At 36.8% G+C, this 15395-nt stretch overlaps 1 protein-coding gene across 3 annotated transcripts in view; it reads left to right on the top strand.

Moving 5' to 3' along the window:
• Positions 1-15395, top strand: part of TTC17 (tetratricopeptide repeat domain 17) — a 154662-nt gene that overhangs the window by 29256 nt on the left and 110011 nt on the right. For all 3 annotated transcript variants that reach the window (XM_027114958.1, XM_027114956.1, XM_027114957.1), the window contains exons 3-5: positions 9064-9233; positions 10358-10469; positions 10703-10834. In XM_027114958.1, coding sequence (XP_026970759.1) covers positions 9064-9233; positions 10358-10469; positions 10703-10834 — 414 coding nt within the window. The remainder of the gene's footprint in view (positions 1-9063; positions 9234-10357; positions 10470-10702; positions 10835-15395) is intronic.

Genomic DNA, 15395 nt, shown 5'->3' with positions numbered 1-15395 from the left:
TCGTGCAAGATAAAGGAAGATAACCAAATTCACTACTGCTCGAAGACTAGGATGGAGCTTGAAAAGAGTCTGGTGGGGAAAAAAAAAAAGCAGGAAGAAAAAACAAAACCTAATGACCAAAAAACAAACCAAACCATCCAGTGGTTCAATAATTGCATCTTCAATTTACTGAACACCATTTCAGGGTAGAATATTACTTTGGAGTAGAAACTCTAAACTAAAATTATGTGATGTGATTTTGGGCTTGGCATCTGGATAGAACCTGGAAGCAACTACAAAACTGTTAGACACAGGAGATGATCATGGAGTAGTTGGGAAGAGACAGACAGATAGGGAGAGGGGGTGAAGGTTGATTCCAAGATTTTTGACCTGAGCGACTGATGTTGGATGGAGTTGGTGTTAGCTGAGATATAGAAGACTGAAGGAGGTGTAGACTGGGGAGGAGTTTAGCTTTGGTATATTAAGTTTGAGATACCTATTAGGCATCTAAGTGGAGACACTGAGTGAGGAGTTGGTTCTTCTAGTGTGGACTCCTGGGTAAAGGTCTGAGCTAGAGGGATAAATTTGTTATGCCTTGACATAGACATAAAGCCATGAGACTAGGTAATACAGTTTGTCTACAAAGTAGTGACAACTGGATGACTTCTTAGATACCAAAAGACAGTGGAGGAATAGCATCAAAGTGTTAAGTCTAGAATTTTGTATTCTTTTAAATATAATATTTTATATTCTCTTAAACCATCATTCAAGAGTGAGGACAAAGCAGTTTTCTGACATACACAGACAGTTTACTAACCACAGACCCTCACTTAAAAAAAAAAATTAAGTCCTTCTGCAAGAAGAAAAGTAAATCCAGTGGAAGTGCATAGGATGTGTAATGGTGATTAAAAACATTGATGAAAAAGTTGCTAAATTTATTTATTTATTTTCTGTGTTTAAAAGGTAAAACTAAATAAAATTACCAGTCTATAGGTGGGTTGGGGCATGCTCAATGATTACTTAAAGCATATTAACTCTTTTGTTATATTCAGGAGGCAAAAATAACTGAATAAATTAAAATCCTGTTGGAAAATGTATAGGTATACATATTAAAAATTTAAGAATATCGCCACCTTTCAGAAGTCTTGCCAAAAGAAATATAAATCTAATCAAACCACAGTATAATTTGCTTTTCACTATAATTGGTTTCTTTTGTCATTTTATATATTATGTGTATTTAAAAGATTATTCTAAGAAAGGGTTTGTAGGCTTCATCAGACTGCCAAAGAAGTCCATGACATGAAAAAGTTAAGAATCCCTGGATTCTGGTGTCAGTATTCAGGAAATACAGAGGACAGAGGAACATGTTAAACCTGTGGGATGCAGTCAGTAAAATCTTGTAGAGTAATAAACTCTACAGGATAAGTGACCCAATTTCTTTCTCAAATAAATTACAGGAATTAAAAAAAATGAAATAGAGGGGTAACCGGAAGATTAAAAGAGACTTAAAAGACAATTCAACCAATTGCAGTGTGTGTGTACCTTACTGAATTTTGACTCAAACAAATTGTATTTTAAAATGAAGAGGGAAGAAACAGTTGGGAATGAACACAGACTGGATATGTAATATTAAGGAATTACTATTTTTTGCATGTGATAATGGTGTTGTGGTATTATTTTTTTTAAAGAGAATCTTTCAGAATCATACTGAAAGATTTACTGATGAAAAACTTAACCAAAAAAAGAGTGAGGACAGTAACCAAAATAATGGAAATGCAATCTATAGTTTTCAAACCTTACAAACGAAGAGAAGATACAGGAGGAGGGGAGGGAATGTAGAAAGTGTATCAAAACTGTATCAGGGGCTTCCCTGGTGGCACAGTTGTTGAGAGTCTGCCTGCCGATGCAGGGCACACGGGTTCGTGCCCTGGTCTGGGAAGATCCCACATGCCGCGGAGCGGCTAGGCCCATGAGCCATGGCCGCTGAGCCTGCACATCCGGAGCCCGTGCTCCGCAACAGGAGAGGCCACAACAGTGAGAGGCCCGCGTACTGCAAAAAAAAAAAAGTGTATCAGGCAGGAAATGAGAAAAAAGCAGCAAAGAAAAAGTAAGATAAACAGAAAACGCAAAATAATATGGTGAAAATAAATCCATAAGATCATCAATCACAATAAATATAAACAGATTAAACAAACTGATTAAAACGTGGAATATCAGATTGGATTTCTTATTTAGTTTAGCTGTATAGTACATATGAGAAATATACCTACAACAGCCTCGATATTGCCATTCTCAGTACCTGAGGGAAAAGAAAGAACATGGTGAAGCATACACTGGCTCTAAAAATGCTTCCCTCTATAAGGCTCAGATGATGCTTCTCATGTTACATTGACCAAAGGAAGTCATATTGGTCACATTGGAGTCTAGCAGAACAGTGATGTAGAATTCTCTTGTAAAGAGGGGCACAAATTTGTTAATAGTAATACAGTCTACCCCAATAATTATAACAGGATAACATTTCATACCCATGAGATTGACATAAATTAAAAAGTAGGACACAGAGGGCAGACAGCAGAAGCAAGAAGAACTACAGTCCTGCAGCCTGTGGAACAAAAACCACATTCACAAAAAGATGGACAAGATGAAAAGGCAGAGGGCTGTGTACCAGATGAAGGAACAAGATAAAACCCCAGAAAAACAACTAAAAGAAGTGGAGATAGGCAGACTTCTAGAAAAAGAATTCAGAATAATGATAGTGAAGATGACCCAGGACCTCGGGAAAAGAATAGAGGCAAAGCGAGAGGATGGAAGAAATGTTTAACAAAGACCTAGAAGAATTAAAGAACAAACAAACATAGATGAAAAATACAATAACTGAAACGAATACTACATTAGAAGAATCAATAGCAGAATAACTGAGGCAGAAGAACAGATAAGTGACCTGGAAGACAGAATGGTGGAATTCACTGCTGTGGAACAGAATAAAGAAAAAAGAATGAAAAGAAATGAAGACAGACTAAGACCTCTGGGACAACATTAAATGCAACAACATTCGCATTATAGGGGTCCCAGAAGGAGAAGAGAGGGAGAAAGGACCAGAGAAAATATTTGAAGAGATTACAGTCGAAAACTTTCCTAACATGGGAAAAGAAATAGCCACCCAAGTGCAGGAAGCGCAGCGAATTCCATACAGGATAAACCCAAGGAGAAACATGCCGAGACACATAGTAATCAAATTGGCAAATATTAAAGACAAAGAAAAATTATTGAAAGCAGCAAGGCAAAAATGACAAATAACATACAAGGGAACTCCCATAAGATTAACAGCTGATTTCTCAGCAGAAAGTCTACAAGCCAGAAGGGAGTGGCATAATATACTTAAAGTGATGAAAGGGAAGAAACTACAACCAAGATTACTCTACCCAGCGAGGATCTCATTCATATTCGATGGAGAAATCAGAAGGTTTACAGACAAGCAAAAGCTAAGAAAATTCAGCACCACCAAACCAGCTCTACAACAAATGCTAAAGGAACTTCTCTAAGTGGGAAACACAAGAGAAGAAAAGGACCTACAAAAACAAACCCGAAACAATTAAGAAAATGGTCATAGGAACAAACATACCGATAATTACCTTAAACGTGAATGGTTAAATGCTCCAACCAAAAGGCACAGGCTTGCTGAATGGATACAAAACAAGACCCATATATATGCTGTCTACAAGAGACCCACTTCAGACCTAGGGACACATACAGACTGAAAGTGAGTGGATGGAAAAAGATATTCTATGCAAATGGAAATCAAAAGAAAGCTGGAGTAGCAATACTCATATCAGGTAAAATAGATTTTAAAATAATGTTACAAGAGACAAGGAAGGGTACTACATACTGATCAAGGGATCAATCTAAGAAGATATTACAATTATAAATATATATGCACCCAACATAGGACCACCTCAATACATAAGGCAACTCCTAAAAGCTATAAAAGAGGAAATCGACAGTAACACAATAATAGTGGAGGACTTTAACACCTCACTTACACCAACAGACAGATCATCCAAAATGAAAATAAATAAAGAAACAGAAGCTTTAAATGACACAATAGACCAGATAGATTTAATTGATACTTATAGGACATTCCATCCAAAGACAGCAGATTATACTTTCTTCTCGAGTACGCATGCAACATTCTCCAGGATAGATCACATCTTCAGGCACAAATCAAGCCTCAGTAAATTTAAGAAAATTGAAATCATATCACGCATCTTTTCTGACCACAACATGGAAAAAAATAGAAAACACACAAATACACAGAGGCTAAACAATATGTTACTAAATGAGCAAGAGATCACTGAAGAAATCAAAGAGGAAATCAAAAAATACCTAGAGACAAATGGCAATGAAAACAAGATGATCCAAAACCTAGAGGATGCAGCAAAAGCAGTTCTAAGAGGGAAGTTTATAGCTACACAAGCCTACCTCAAGAAACAAGAAAAATCTCAAGTAAACAATCTAACCTTACACCTAAAGGAACTAGAGAAAAAGGAACAAACAAAACCCAAAGTTAGCAGAAGGAAAGAAATCATATAGATCAGAGCAGAAATAAATGAAATAGAAACAAAACACTAGCAAAGATCAATAAAACTAAAAGCTGGTTCTTTGAGAAGGTAAACAAAATTGATAAACCATTAGCCAGACTCATCAAGAAAAAGAGGGAGAGGACTCAAATCAATAAAATTAGATAAAAAAGAGAAGTTACAACAGACACCACAGAAATACAAACCATCCTAAGAGACTACTAAAGCAACTCTATGCCAATAAAATGGACAACCTGGAAGAAATGGACAAATTCTTAGAAAGGTGTAACCTTCCAAGACTGAACCAGGAAGAAACAGAAAGTAATCACAAGTAATGATATTGAAATCACAAGTAATGAAATTGAAACTGTGATTAAAAATCTTCCAACAAACAAAAATCCAGGACCAGATGGCTTCACAGGTGAATTCTGTTAAACATTTAGACAAGAGCTAACACCCATCCTTCTAAAACTCTTCCAAAAAATTTCAGAGGAAGGAACACTCCCAAACTCATTCTATGAGGCCACCATCACTCTGATATCAAAACCAGACAAAGATACTACAAAAAAAGAGAATTACAGACCAATATCACTGATGAATGTAGAGGCAAAAATCCTCAACAAAATACTAGCAAACAGAATCCAAAAACGTATTAAAAGGATCATACACCATGATCAAGTGGGATTTATCCCAGGGATGCAAGGATTCTTCAATATATGCAAGTCAATCAATGTGATACACCATATTAACAAATTGAAGAATAAGAACCATATGATCATCTCAATAGACACAGAAAAAGCTTTTGACAAAATTCAGCACCCATTTATGATAAAAACTCTCCAGAAAGTGGACATAGTGGGAACCTACCTCAACATAATGAAGGCCATATATGACAAACCCACAGCAAACATCATTCTCAATGGTTAAAAACTGAAAGCATTTCCTCTAAGCTCAGGAACAAGACAAGGATGTCCATTTTCACCACAATTATTCAACATAGTCATGGAAGTCCTAGCCACAGCAATCAGACAAGAAAAAGAAATAAAACGAATACTAATTGGAAAAGAAGAAATAAAAGTGTCACTCTTTGCAGATGACATGATACTATACATAGAGAATCCTAAAGATGTCACCAGAAAACTACTAGAGCTAATCAATGAATTTGGTAAAGTTGCAGGATACAAAATTAATGCACAGAAATCTCTTGCATTCCTATACACTAATGATGAAAAATCTGAAAGAGAAATTAAGGAAATGCTCCCATTTACCATTGCAACAGAAAGTATAAAATACCAAGGAATAAACCTACCTAGGGAGACAAAAGACCTCTATGCAGAAAACTATAAGACACTGATGAAAGAAATTAAAGATGATACCAACAGATGGAGAGATATATCATGTTCTTGGATTGGAAGAATCAATACTGTGAAAATGACTATACTACCCAAGCAACCTATAGATTCAATGCAATCCCTATCAAATTACCAATGGCATTTTTTACAGAACTAGAACAAATCATCTTAAAATTTGTATGGAGGCACAAAAAACCCCGAAGAGCCAAAGCAGTCTTGAGGGAAAAAAACGGAGCTGGAGGCATCAGACTCCCTGACTTCAGACTATACTACAAAGCTACAGCAATCAAGACAGTTTGGTGTTGGCAAAAAACAGAAACATAGATCAATGGAACAAGATAGAAAGCCCAGGGATAAAGCCACGCACCTATGGTCAACTAATCTATGACAAAGGAGACAAAGACATACAATGGAGAAAAGACAGTCTCTTCAATAAGTGGTTTTGGGATAACTGGACAGCTACAAGTAAAAGAATGAAATCAGAATACTCCCTAACACCACAGAAAAAAAGAAACTAAAAATGCATTCGATACCTAAGTGTAAGACCAGACACTATAAAACTCTTAGAGGTAAACATAGGAAGAACACTCTTTGACATAAATCACAGCAAGATCTTTTTTGATCCACCTCCTTGATTAATGGAAATAAAAACAAAAATAAACCAATGGGACCTAATGAAACTTCAAAGCTTTTGCACAGGAAAGGAAACCGTAAACAAGACGAAAAGAGAACCCTCAGAATGGGAGAAAATATTTGCAAACGAATCAATGGACAAAGGATTAATCTCCAAAATAGATAAACCGCTCCTGCAGCTCAATATTAAAAAAACAAACAACCCAATCCAAAAATGGGCAGAAGACCTAAATAGACATTTCTTCAAAGAAGATATACAGATGGCCAAGAAGCACATGAAAAGCTGCTCAACATCACTAATAGTTAGAGAAATGTGAATCAAAACTACAAGGAGGTATCACCTCACACCAGTTAGAATGGGCATCATCAGAAAATCTACAAACAACAAATGCTGGAGAGGGTGTGGAGAAAAGGGAACCCTCTTGCACTGTTGGTGGGAATGTAAATTGATACAGCCACTATGGAGAACAGTATGGAGCTTCTTTAAAAAAGTAAAAATAGGATTACCATATGACCCAGCAATCCCGCTACTGGGCACATACCCAGAGAAAACTATGATTCAAAAAGACACATGCACTCCAGTGTTCCTTGCAGCACTGTTTACGATAGCCAGGTCATGGAAGCAACCTAAATGCCCATCGACAGACTCATGGATAAAGAAGTTGTGGTACATATATACAGTGGAATATTACTCAGCCATAAAAAGGAATGGAATTGAGTCATTTGTTGAGACGTGGATGGATCTAGAGACTGTCATACAGAGTGAAGTAAGTCAGAAAGAGAAAAATATTGTATATTAACGCATGTATGTGGAACCTAGAAAAATGGTACAGATGAACCAGTTTGCAGGGCAGAAGTTGAGACACAGATGTAGAGAACAACGTATGGACACCAAGGGGTGAAGACTGCAGGTGGGTGGCGGTGGTGGTGCGCTGAATTGGGCAATTGGGATTGACATGTATACACTGATATGTATAAAATTGATGACTAATAAGAACTTGCTGTATAAAAAAAAATTAAAAATTTTTTTTAAAAAGTAGGACAAAACCAAATGTTGGTAAGTTCATGGGGAGATGGATATTATCCTAATCTGTTGGTAGAATTCTAGTTTTTATAACCACTTTGAAGAGCAGATTGACGGTGACTAAATAAACTGAAAATGTATCCCATACAGCCCCATATTTTTCTCCTACTGGAACTCTTACACAATGACAGTTTTATAAGAATACCATAGCACATTTAATACCAAAAAATATTTAAAAAGAAGCAACCTAATGGTTTACAGGAAAATAAATACTTTTTTTTTTTTGAGGTACGCGGGCCTCTCACTGTTGTGGCCTCTCCTGTTGCGGAGCACAGGCTCCGGACGTGCAGGCTCAGCAGCCGTGGCTCACGGGACTAGCCGCTCCGCGGCATGTGGGATCCTCCCGTACCAGGGCACGAACCCGTGTCCCGTGCATCGGCAGGTGGACTCTCAACCACTGCGCCACCAGGGAAGCCCCAAATAAATACATTTTTATACATCCGGTAGAATGAAAAATTTAGAGCTTTACCGACCAATGTAGATAAATGTCAAAAACATAATATTAAGTTAAAAAAAAAAGAAAGTTGTAGAATAATACATACAGTATGATAGTATTCATATAAAATTTCAAAATTTGCAAAGCAATGCTGTATGTTGATTTTGGAGATATAGCTGTAAATATATGTATAAAGTAATATTTTAAGAAAAGTAGGGCAATATAGTAATATTTTATGAAAATATACATGAAAATGATGCATAAAACATTCAGGATAGTGGTAACTTTTGTTCTTTTAATTCATTAATTATTTATTTATTCTCTTGGCTGCACCGCACAGCTTGTGGGGTTTTAGTTCCCCAACCAGGGATTGAACCCAGGCCATGGAAGTGAAAGCTCCAAGTCCTAACCACTGGACCACAGGGGCATTCCCAGGATAGTGGTAACTTTTAGAAGTGAGAGAGGGATCTCAAAGGCAGTTAAGAGGGGCTTCAACTATTTTTTTTTTCTTGTAGAAAAATCTGGAGTATGGCCAAATGTTAAGATAGATAGGGTGGTGGAAACATGGCTGTTAATAATTCCTCTGTATGTTTGGGGAAAAAATGTCAGTGGCAGGAATTCCCCTGGAACACTAGTTACTTCAGGTAGCACTATCAATGCGCTAGATGTCTTCAAGGACTGAAATATGATGTGTTTGGACCATTCAAGGTACTTCTAATTGCTGAGCTATTCTGTGCCAGTTAAGTTGATAGATGTAGCTTTATAGATAGTCAGAGATCATATCATAAGGCACTCATGTGCCAGTATTATAAATGTCATGTTCTGTTACCTTCTGTATATGGACACCTGTTTCGAGAAGCTTATTTATGTCAACTAGCGTAACCCAGGGCATGTTTTGATTTCTCTGACTTGTTCAACACATTAAATTCTCCTTTCTCTTACATGGTATCTAGGTTGAAATATTAGAAAAATCCTTTTGTGTTCTTATTTTCTTCTCAACAGAAGCAGTTAGTTGCTCAAAAAATTCATATAGAAGAGAATGAGGACAGAGATACAGGACTGGAACAGAGACATAATAAAGAGGATCCAGACTGCATCAAAGCCAAGGTACCCTTAGGGGACCTAGATCTGTATGATGGCACATACATAACTTTGGAGAGCAAAGATATCAGGTAAAGAAATTCTCTTTCCAAAAATAAAGTATGTCTTCCTGAACAGACCTTTCTCGAATCAATTAGAAATTATTTCTCTAATGAGAAAAAGCTTCAATCACTGTTGACTTTATTGAAATTTGAAAGTTCAAAATGTGTAGTATGTACAGAATTCTTACAAATCAATTAAAAGTATTTAATACCACAGTAGAAAATTGAACAATTTATGGTAAAAAAATGCAAATGGCCAATAAACACGTGGAAAAAATATTTCTCAGTAATGATCAGATAAATGCATACTAAGACGTATTTTTCTTCTCTCAAACTGAAAAAAATGTTTAAAAATCAATAACTGGTAAAAATGTAGAAAGACTATATAGAAGTGTAAACTGGTTTAACATTTCTAGAAAGAGTTAAGCAGTGTTATATTAGCTTTTGAAAAGTCCACAGTCTTTTTTTAAAATTAATTAATTAATTTGTTTGTTTTTGGCTGCGTTGGGTCTTCATTGCTGTGCGTGGGCTTTCTCTAGTTGTGGCGAGCGGGGGCTACTCTTCATTGCAGTGCACGGGCTTCTTTTTGCAGAGCACAGGCTCTAGGCATGCGGGCTTCAGTAGTTGTGGCTCACGAGTTCTAGAGCACAGGCTCAGTAGTTGTGGCGCACAGGCTTAGTTGCTCCGTGGCATCCCGGACCAGGGCTCGAACCCATGTCCTCTGCACTGGCAGGCAGATTCTTAACCACTGTGCCACCGGGGAAGTCCAGAGTCCACAGTCTTAACGGTTTGTGACTTACCTATTTTCTCCCTAACCATTTTTTTTTTTTAATTTATTTGGCTGCTCTGGGTCTTAGTTGTGGCACGCGGGATCTTTGTTGCAGCGTGCAGGATCTTTCAGTTGCGGCATGCATGTGGGATCTTGTTCCCTGACCAGGGATCGAACCCCGGGCCCTCCCTAACTTTTGATATATCTCCGTTAAGTTGAGCTCTCAGAAAATTTTGCTCTAACAACAGCTCTATGAAAAAAGTATGCATGTTGACTAATATTGGTTGTAAAGTGAGATGCTTTGAGAATATGATTTAATTAGGGAAAAATTGGACATATCTTCACTTTTCATTCATTCATTACTTCTTGCCTCTTGATATTTTAGCCCTGAAGATTATATAGACACAGAATCTCCTGTCCCTCCAGACCCTGAGCAGCCTGATTGTACTAAAATTCTAGAACTTCCATATAGTATACATGCTTTTCAGCACTTGCGAGTAAGTAGAGAAATTTGGGGGGTTTTGTTTGTTTTCATTTTTTTCTTTAATCTCTTGCTTATACATACTCTTTTTCTTTCTTCTCTTCTTCCAAACAGCTTTATAATTTAACAAACATCTCCTATTTCTTAAAATTCCTTCAAATTAAATGCCATAAGATACCAAATTATTTGTGATTTCTATTGTCTTATAATCTCCTTTTTCTGTTTTTTTCTATTTTTTCTTCTCTTCAGGGTGTACAAGAGAGAGTTAATCTTTCTGCACCTCTACTACCTAAAGAAGATCCAATCTTCACATATCTATCTAAACGGTTAGGAAGGAGTATAGATGACATAGGTCACCTCATTCATGAAGGCCTACAGAAGGTAAGTCGTAAATGACTTAAAGAGCCCGGAGGCCCTGTGTGAACAGAAGATATTTTTCTCTCAGAAAATACCTACCTAGCTTGTTTTTGTCTAGAGAGTGATTTTAAATCATGATTACAGTAATATAAACTGTATAGTTCAAAGTTAGAGAGAAGCATTGATAATCCAGTCCCCTTTACCAGGACAAGATGCTGAAAAGTTTTATTTAAACTAATTCACAAAACAACAAATTATAAACTAATATAAGCAACAGGGCTTATAAGCTAGATTATATATTTTGAGTGTGAAAGAACATTAACATTAGTGTCTTCGATACATGTCTACACACAGGAAATACATAGATTATCACTGTTCTCTGAACAGGTAAAAGAATCACCACTAACAATAAAATCTTCATGTAATTTTAAGGGAACATCTACTTTAAAATGATGAAATGGGGAATTATATAACAGGACCCAAGAATTTAAAGGTATCATTCAGGATAACATATGGGAATTTAGAAAATAGTTTTTGCTCTTCTCTGTGCCTAAGGAGATTTGTAAAATGCAGGCTAGTTTCTAAGCACTATTATAGTGGTACTAAGTAAAATGTGTAATTGTAACATTTATATACAGTTTACTCAAATATATATTTATATGTTTATTCAAATGCATTATATATTATAAGATTATTTTTGTAGCTAAGTTACCTTCTTCATATTGTTTTTCTGAAGGTAATGTAAAATATTGCATCCCCAGAATTGATAAGTAATAAGGAAAAACTGGCCTGGGATTTAAGATGTCGTTCAGAGAATTGTTAGTTGAAAGTAGATCATCGTGGTAAATGCTCTATAGAAAATTAAAATAGAGGGTAATTGAGTGGCTTCTTTAGGTTGAGCAGTTGGGGTTATCCTCTCTGGAAAGATGAAATTTAAGCTGATACTTGAATGACAAGAAGGAACCAAAAGTCAAAGATCAAGGAAGAACATTCTAGGCTGAAGAATGAACAAAGGCCCTGAAGCCTTAATGAGCTTGGTAGTATATTAGTTAGCTCAGGCTGCCATCACAAAATACCACAGACTGTGTGGCTTAAACAACAGAAATCTATTTCTCACAGTCTGGAGGCTGGAAAGTCCAAGATCATGTTGCTGGCTGATTTGGTTCCTGGTGAGGACTCACCTTCTGGCTGTGTCCTCACGTGGCTTCTTCTCAGTGTGTACATGGGGAGGGAGGGAGGGAGAGATAGAGAGATAAATCTTCCTCTTATAAGGGGACTGGCCCTATTGGATTTTTAACCTTTATCACCTCTTCAGAGGCCCTATCTTCACATACAGTCACGTTGAGGGTTAGGGCGTCCATATATGAATGGTTAGAAACACATTCAGTATATAACAAGTGTTATGTAATTAAATTCAGGTCAGTATGGCTGGAGCTTGGTGAGAAAAGGGAGGATGATAGGGAATGAAGCCAAAGAAGTAGACCAGGGCCAGACTATGTGGGGCTCTGAAAGCCAAAGTTAGGACTTTGAATTTTATTACAAGTGTGCTGAGAAGCTGGAGCAGACGAGTAACATAATTTAATTAGTACTTTTTAAGGTGCACTCTCAAACTTATATGGAGAAAGGACTAAAGGAGGCCAAAATTCGAAATAGACCGTTAGAAGGCTAGTGCAGTAACTCGAGAGAGATGAAGATGGTTTGGACTAGAAGGATTGGTAGTGGAAATGGAGGAAGTTAAACTATTTCAGGAAATGTTTAGAAGTTTAGAAGCTGATTAATTAGATATGGGGAATGAGAGAAAAAGAGGAATCAAGGGTAATTCCTCTATTTTTGGCTTGAGCAACTTGGAGGAGCAGGGTTGGGGTGAGAGAAGATGAGATAGAGTTCTGTTTTGGTCAAGTTAAATCTGAAATACCTATATGAGTCTGGAATTCCAGTAGAGGTCAGAGCTGGGTATGTAGATAGAGAATAATTGTTAAGTAGGGAGTATCTGTAGCCGTGGGATTACATATGGTCATCTGGAGAAGAGTGAAGTTTGAGAAGAAGTCCTGGGTCCTCCTACATTATCTGTCAAGCAGAGGGTGAAGGGCCAGCAGAAAAGATCCAAAGGATGTCCAGAAGGATGTGATATCCTAAGAGCCAAGGGAAAAAATGTGTTCAAAAGAGAGAGAATAACTAATAGTGACATTTGAACATTTATAGATTAGAGTGTAGATTTTATGAGAAATCTTTTTTTTATTTTGAATTTTATTTTATTTTTTATACAGCAGGTTCTTATTAGTTATCTATTTTATACATATTAGTGTATACACGTCAATCCCAATCTCCCAATTCATCACACCCCCACCCCCACCGCCACTTTCCCCCTTGGTGTACATATGTTTGTTCTCTACGTCTGTGTCTCTCTTTGTGCCCTGCAAACTGGTTCATGTGTACCATTTTTCTAGATGCCACATATATACGTTAATTGATATACGATACTTGTTTTTCTCTGACTTACGTCACTCTATATGACAGTCTCTAGATCCATCCACGTCTCTAAAAATGACCCAATTTCATTCATTTTATGGCTGAGTAATATTCCATTGTATATACGTACCACATCTTATCCATTCATCTGTTGATGGGCATTCAGGTTGCTTCCATGACCTGCCTATTGTAAATAGTGCTGCAAGGAACATTGGGGTGCATGTGTCTTTTTGAATTATAGTTTTCTGTGGGTATATGCCCAGTAGTGGGATCACTGGATCATATGATAATTCTATTTTTAGTTTTTTAAGGAACCTCCATACTGTTCTCCACAGTGGCTGTATCAATTTACATTGCCACCAACAGTGCAAGAGGGTTCCCTTTTCTCCACACCCTCTCCAGCATTTGTTGTTTGTAGATTTTCTGATGATGCCCATTCTAACTGGTGTGAGGTGATACCTCATTGTAGTTTTGATATGCATTTCTCTAATAATTAGTGATGTTGAGCAGCTTTTTGTGTGCTTCTCGGCCATCTGTATGTCTTCTTTGGAGAAATGTCTATTTAGGTCTTCTGCCCATTTTTGGATTGGGTTGTTTGTTTTTTTAATATTGAGCTGCATGAGCTGTTTAAATATTTTGGAGATTAATCCTTTGTCCATTGACTCGTTCGCAAATATTTTCTCCCATTCTGAGGGTTGTCTTTTCGTCTTGTTTGTAGTTTCCTTTGCTTTGCAAAAGCTTTGAAGTTTCATTAGGTCCCATTTGTTTATTTTTGTTTTTATTTCCATTACTCTAGGAGGTGGGTCAAAAAAGATCTTGCTGTGATTTATGTCAGAGTGTTCTTCCTATGTTTTCCTCTAAGAGTTTTATAGTGTCTGGTCTTACATTTAGGTCTCTAATCCATTTTGAGTTTATCTTTGTGTATGGTGTTAGGGAGTGTTCTAATTTCATTCCTTTACATGTAGCTGTCCAGTTTTCCCAGCACCACTTACTGAAGAGAGTGTCTTTTCTCCATTGTATATCCTTGCCTTCTTTGTCATAGATTAGTTGACCATAGATGTATGGGTTTATCTCTGGGCATTCTATCCTGTTCCATTGATCTGTATTTGTTTTTGTACCAGTACCATATTATCTTGATTACTGTAGCCTTGTAGTATTGTCTGTAGTCAGGGAGTCTGATTCCTCCAGCTCCGTTTTTTTCCCTCAAGACTGCTTTGGCTATTCAGGGTCTTTTGTTCCTCCATACAAATTTTAAGGGTTTTTTTTCTAGTTCTGTAAAAAATACCACTGGTAATTTGATAGGGATTGCATTGAATCTGTAGGTTGCTTTGGGTAGTATAGTCATCTTCACAATATTGAGTCTTCCAATTCAAGAACATGGTATATTTCTCCATCTGTTTTTGTCATCGTTGATTTCTTTCATCAGTGTCTTATAGTTTTCTGAGTACAGGTCTTTTACCTCCTTAGGTAGGTTTAGTCCTGGGTATTTTATTCTTTTTCTTGCAGTGGTGATTGGAATTGTTTCCTTAATTCCTCTTTCTGATCCTTCGTTGTTAGTGTGTAGGAATGCAAGAGATTTCTGTGTATTAATTATGTATCCTGCAACTTTACCAAGTTCATTGATTAGCTCTAGTAGTTTTCTGGTGGCATCTTTAAGATTCTCTACATATAGTATCATGTCATCTGCAAACAATGACAGTTTTACTTCATTCCCAATTTGTATTCCATTTATTTCTTTTTCTTCTCTGATTGCCGTGGCTAGGACTTCCAAAACTATATTGAATAATAGTGGTGAGAGTGGACATCCATGTCTTGTTCCTGATCTTAGAGGAAATGCTTTCAGTTTTTCACCATTGAGAATGATGTTTGCTGTGGGTTTGTCATATATGGCCTTTATTATGTTGAGGTAGGTTCCCTTTGTGCCCACTTTCTGGAGAGTTTTTATCATAAATGGGTGCTGAATTTTGTCATAAGCTTTTTCTGCATCTGTTAAGATGATCATATGGTTCTTATTCTTCAATTTGTTAATATGGTGTATCACATTGATTTGCGTATATTGAAGAATCCTTGCATCCCTGGGATAAATCCCACTTGATCATGGTGTATGATCGTTTTA

This window comes from Aethalodelphis obliquidens, unplaced genomic scaffold, assembly GCF_003676395.1.
Source record: "Aethalodelphis obliquidens isolate GAN/ISIS:26980383/991018 unplaced genomic scaffold, ASM367639v1 scaffold14, whole genome shotgun sequence".
In the NCBI taxonomy this organism is placed as follows: Eukaryota; Metazoa; Chordata; class Mammalia; order Artiodactyla; family Delphinidae; genus Aethalodelphis; species Aethalodelphis obliquidens.
Note: the sequence above shows the minus strand (reverse complement) of the source record. Positions and strands in the feature narration are given on the sequence as shown.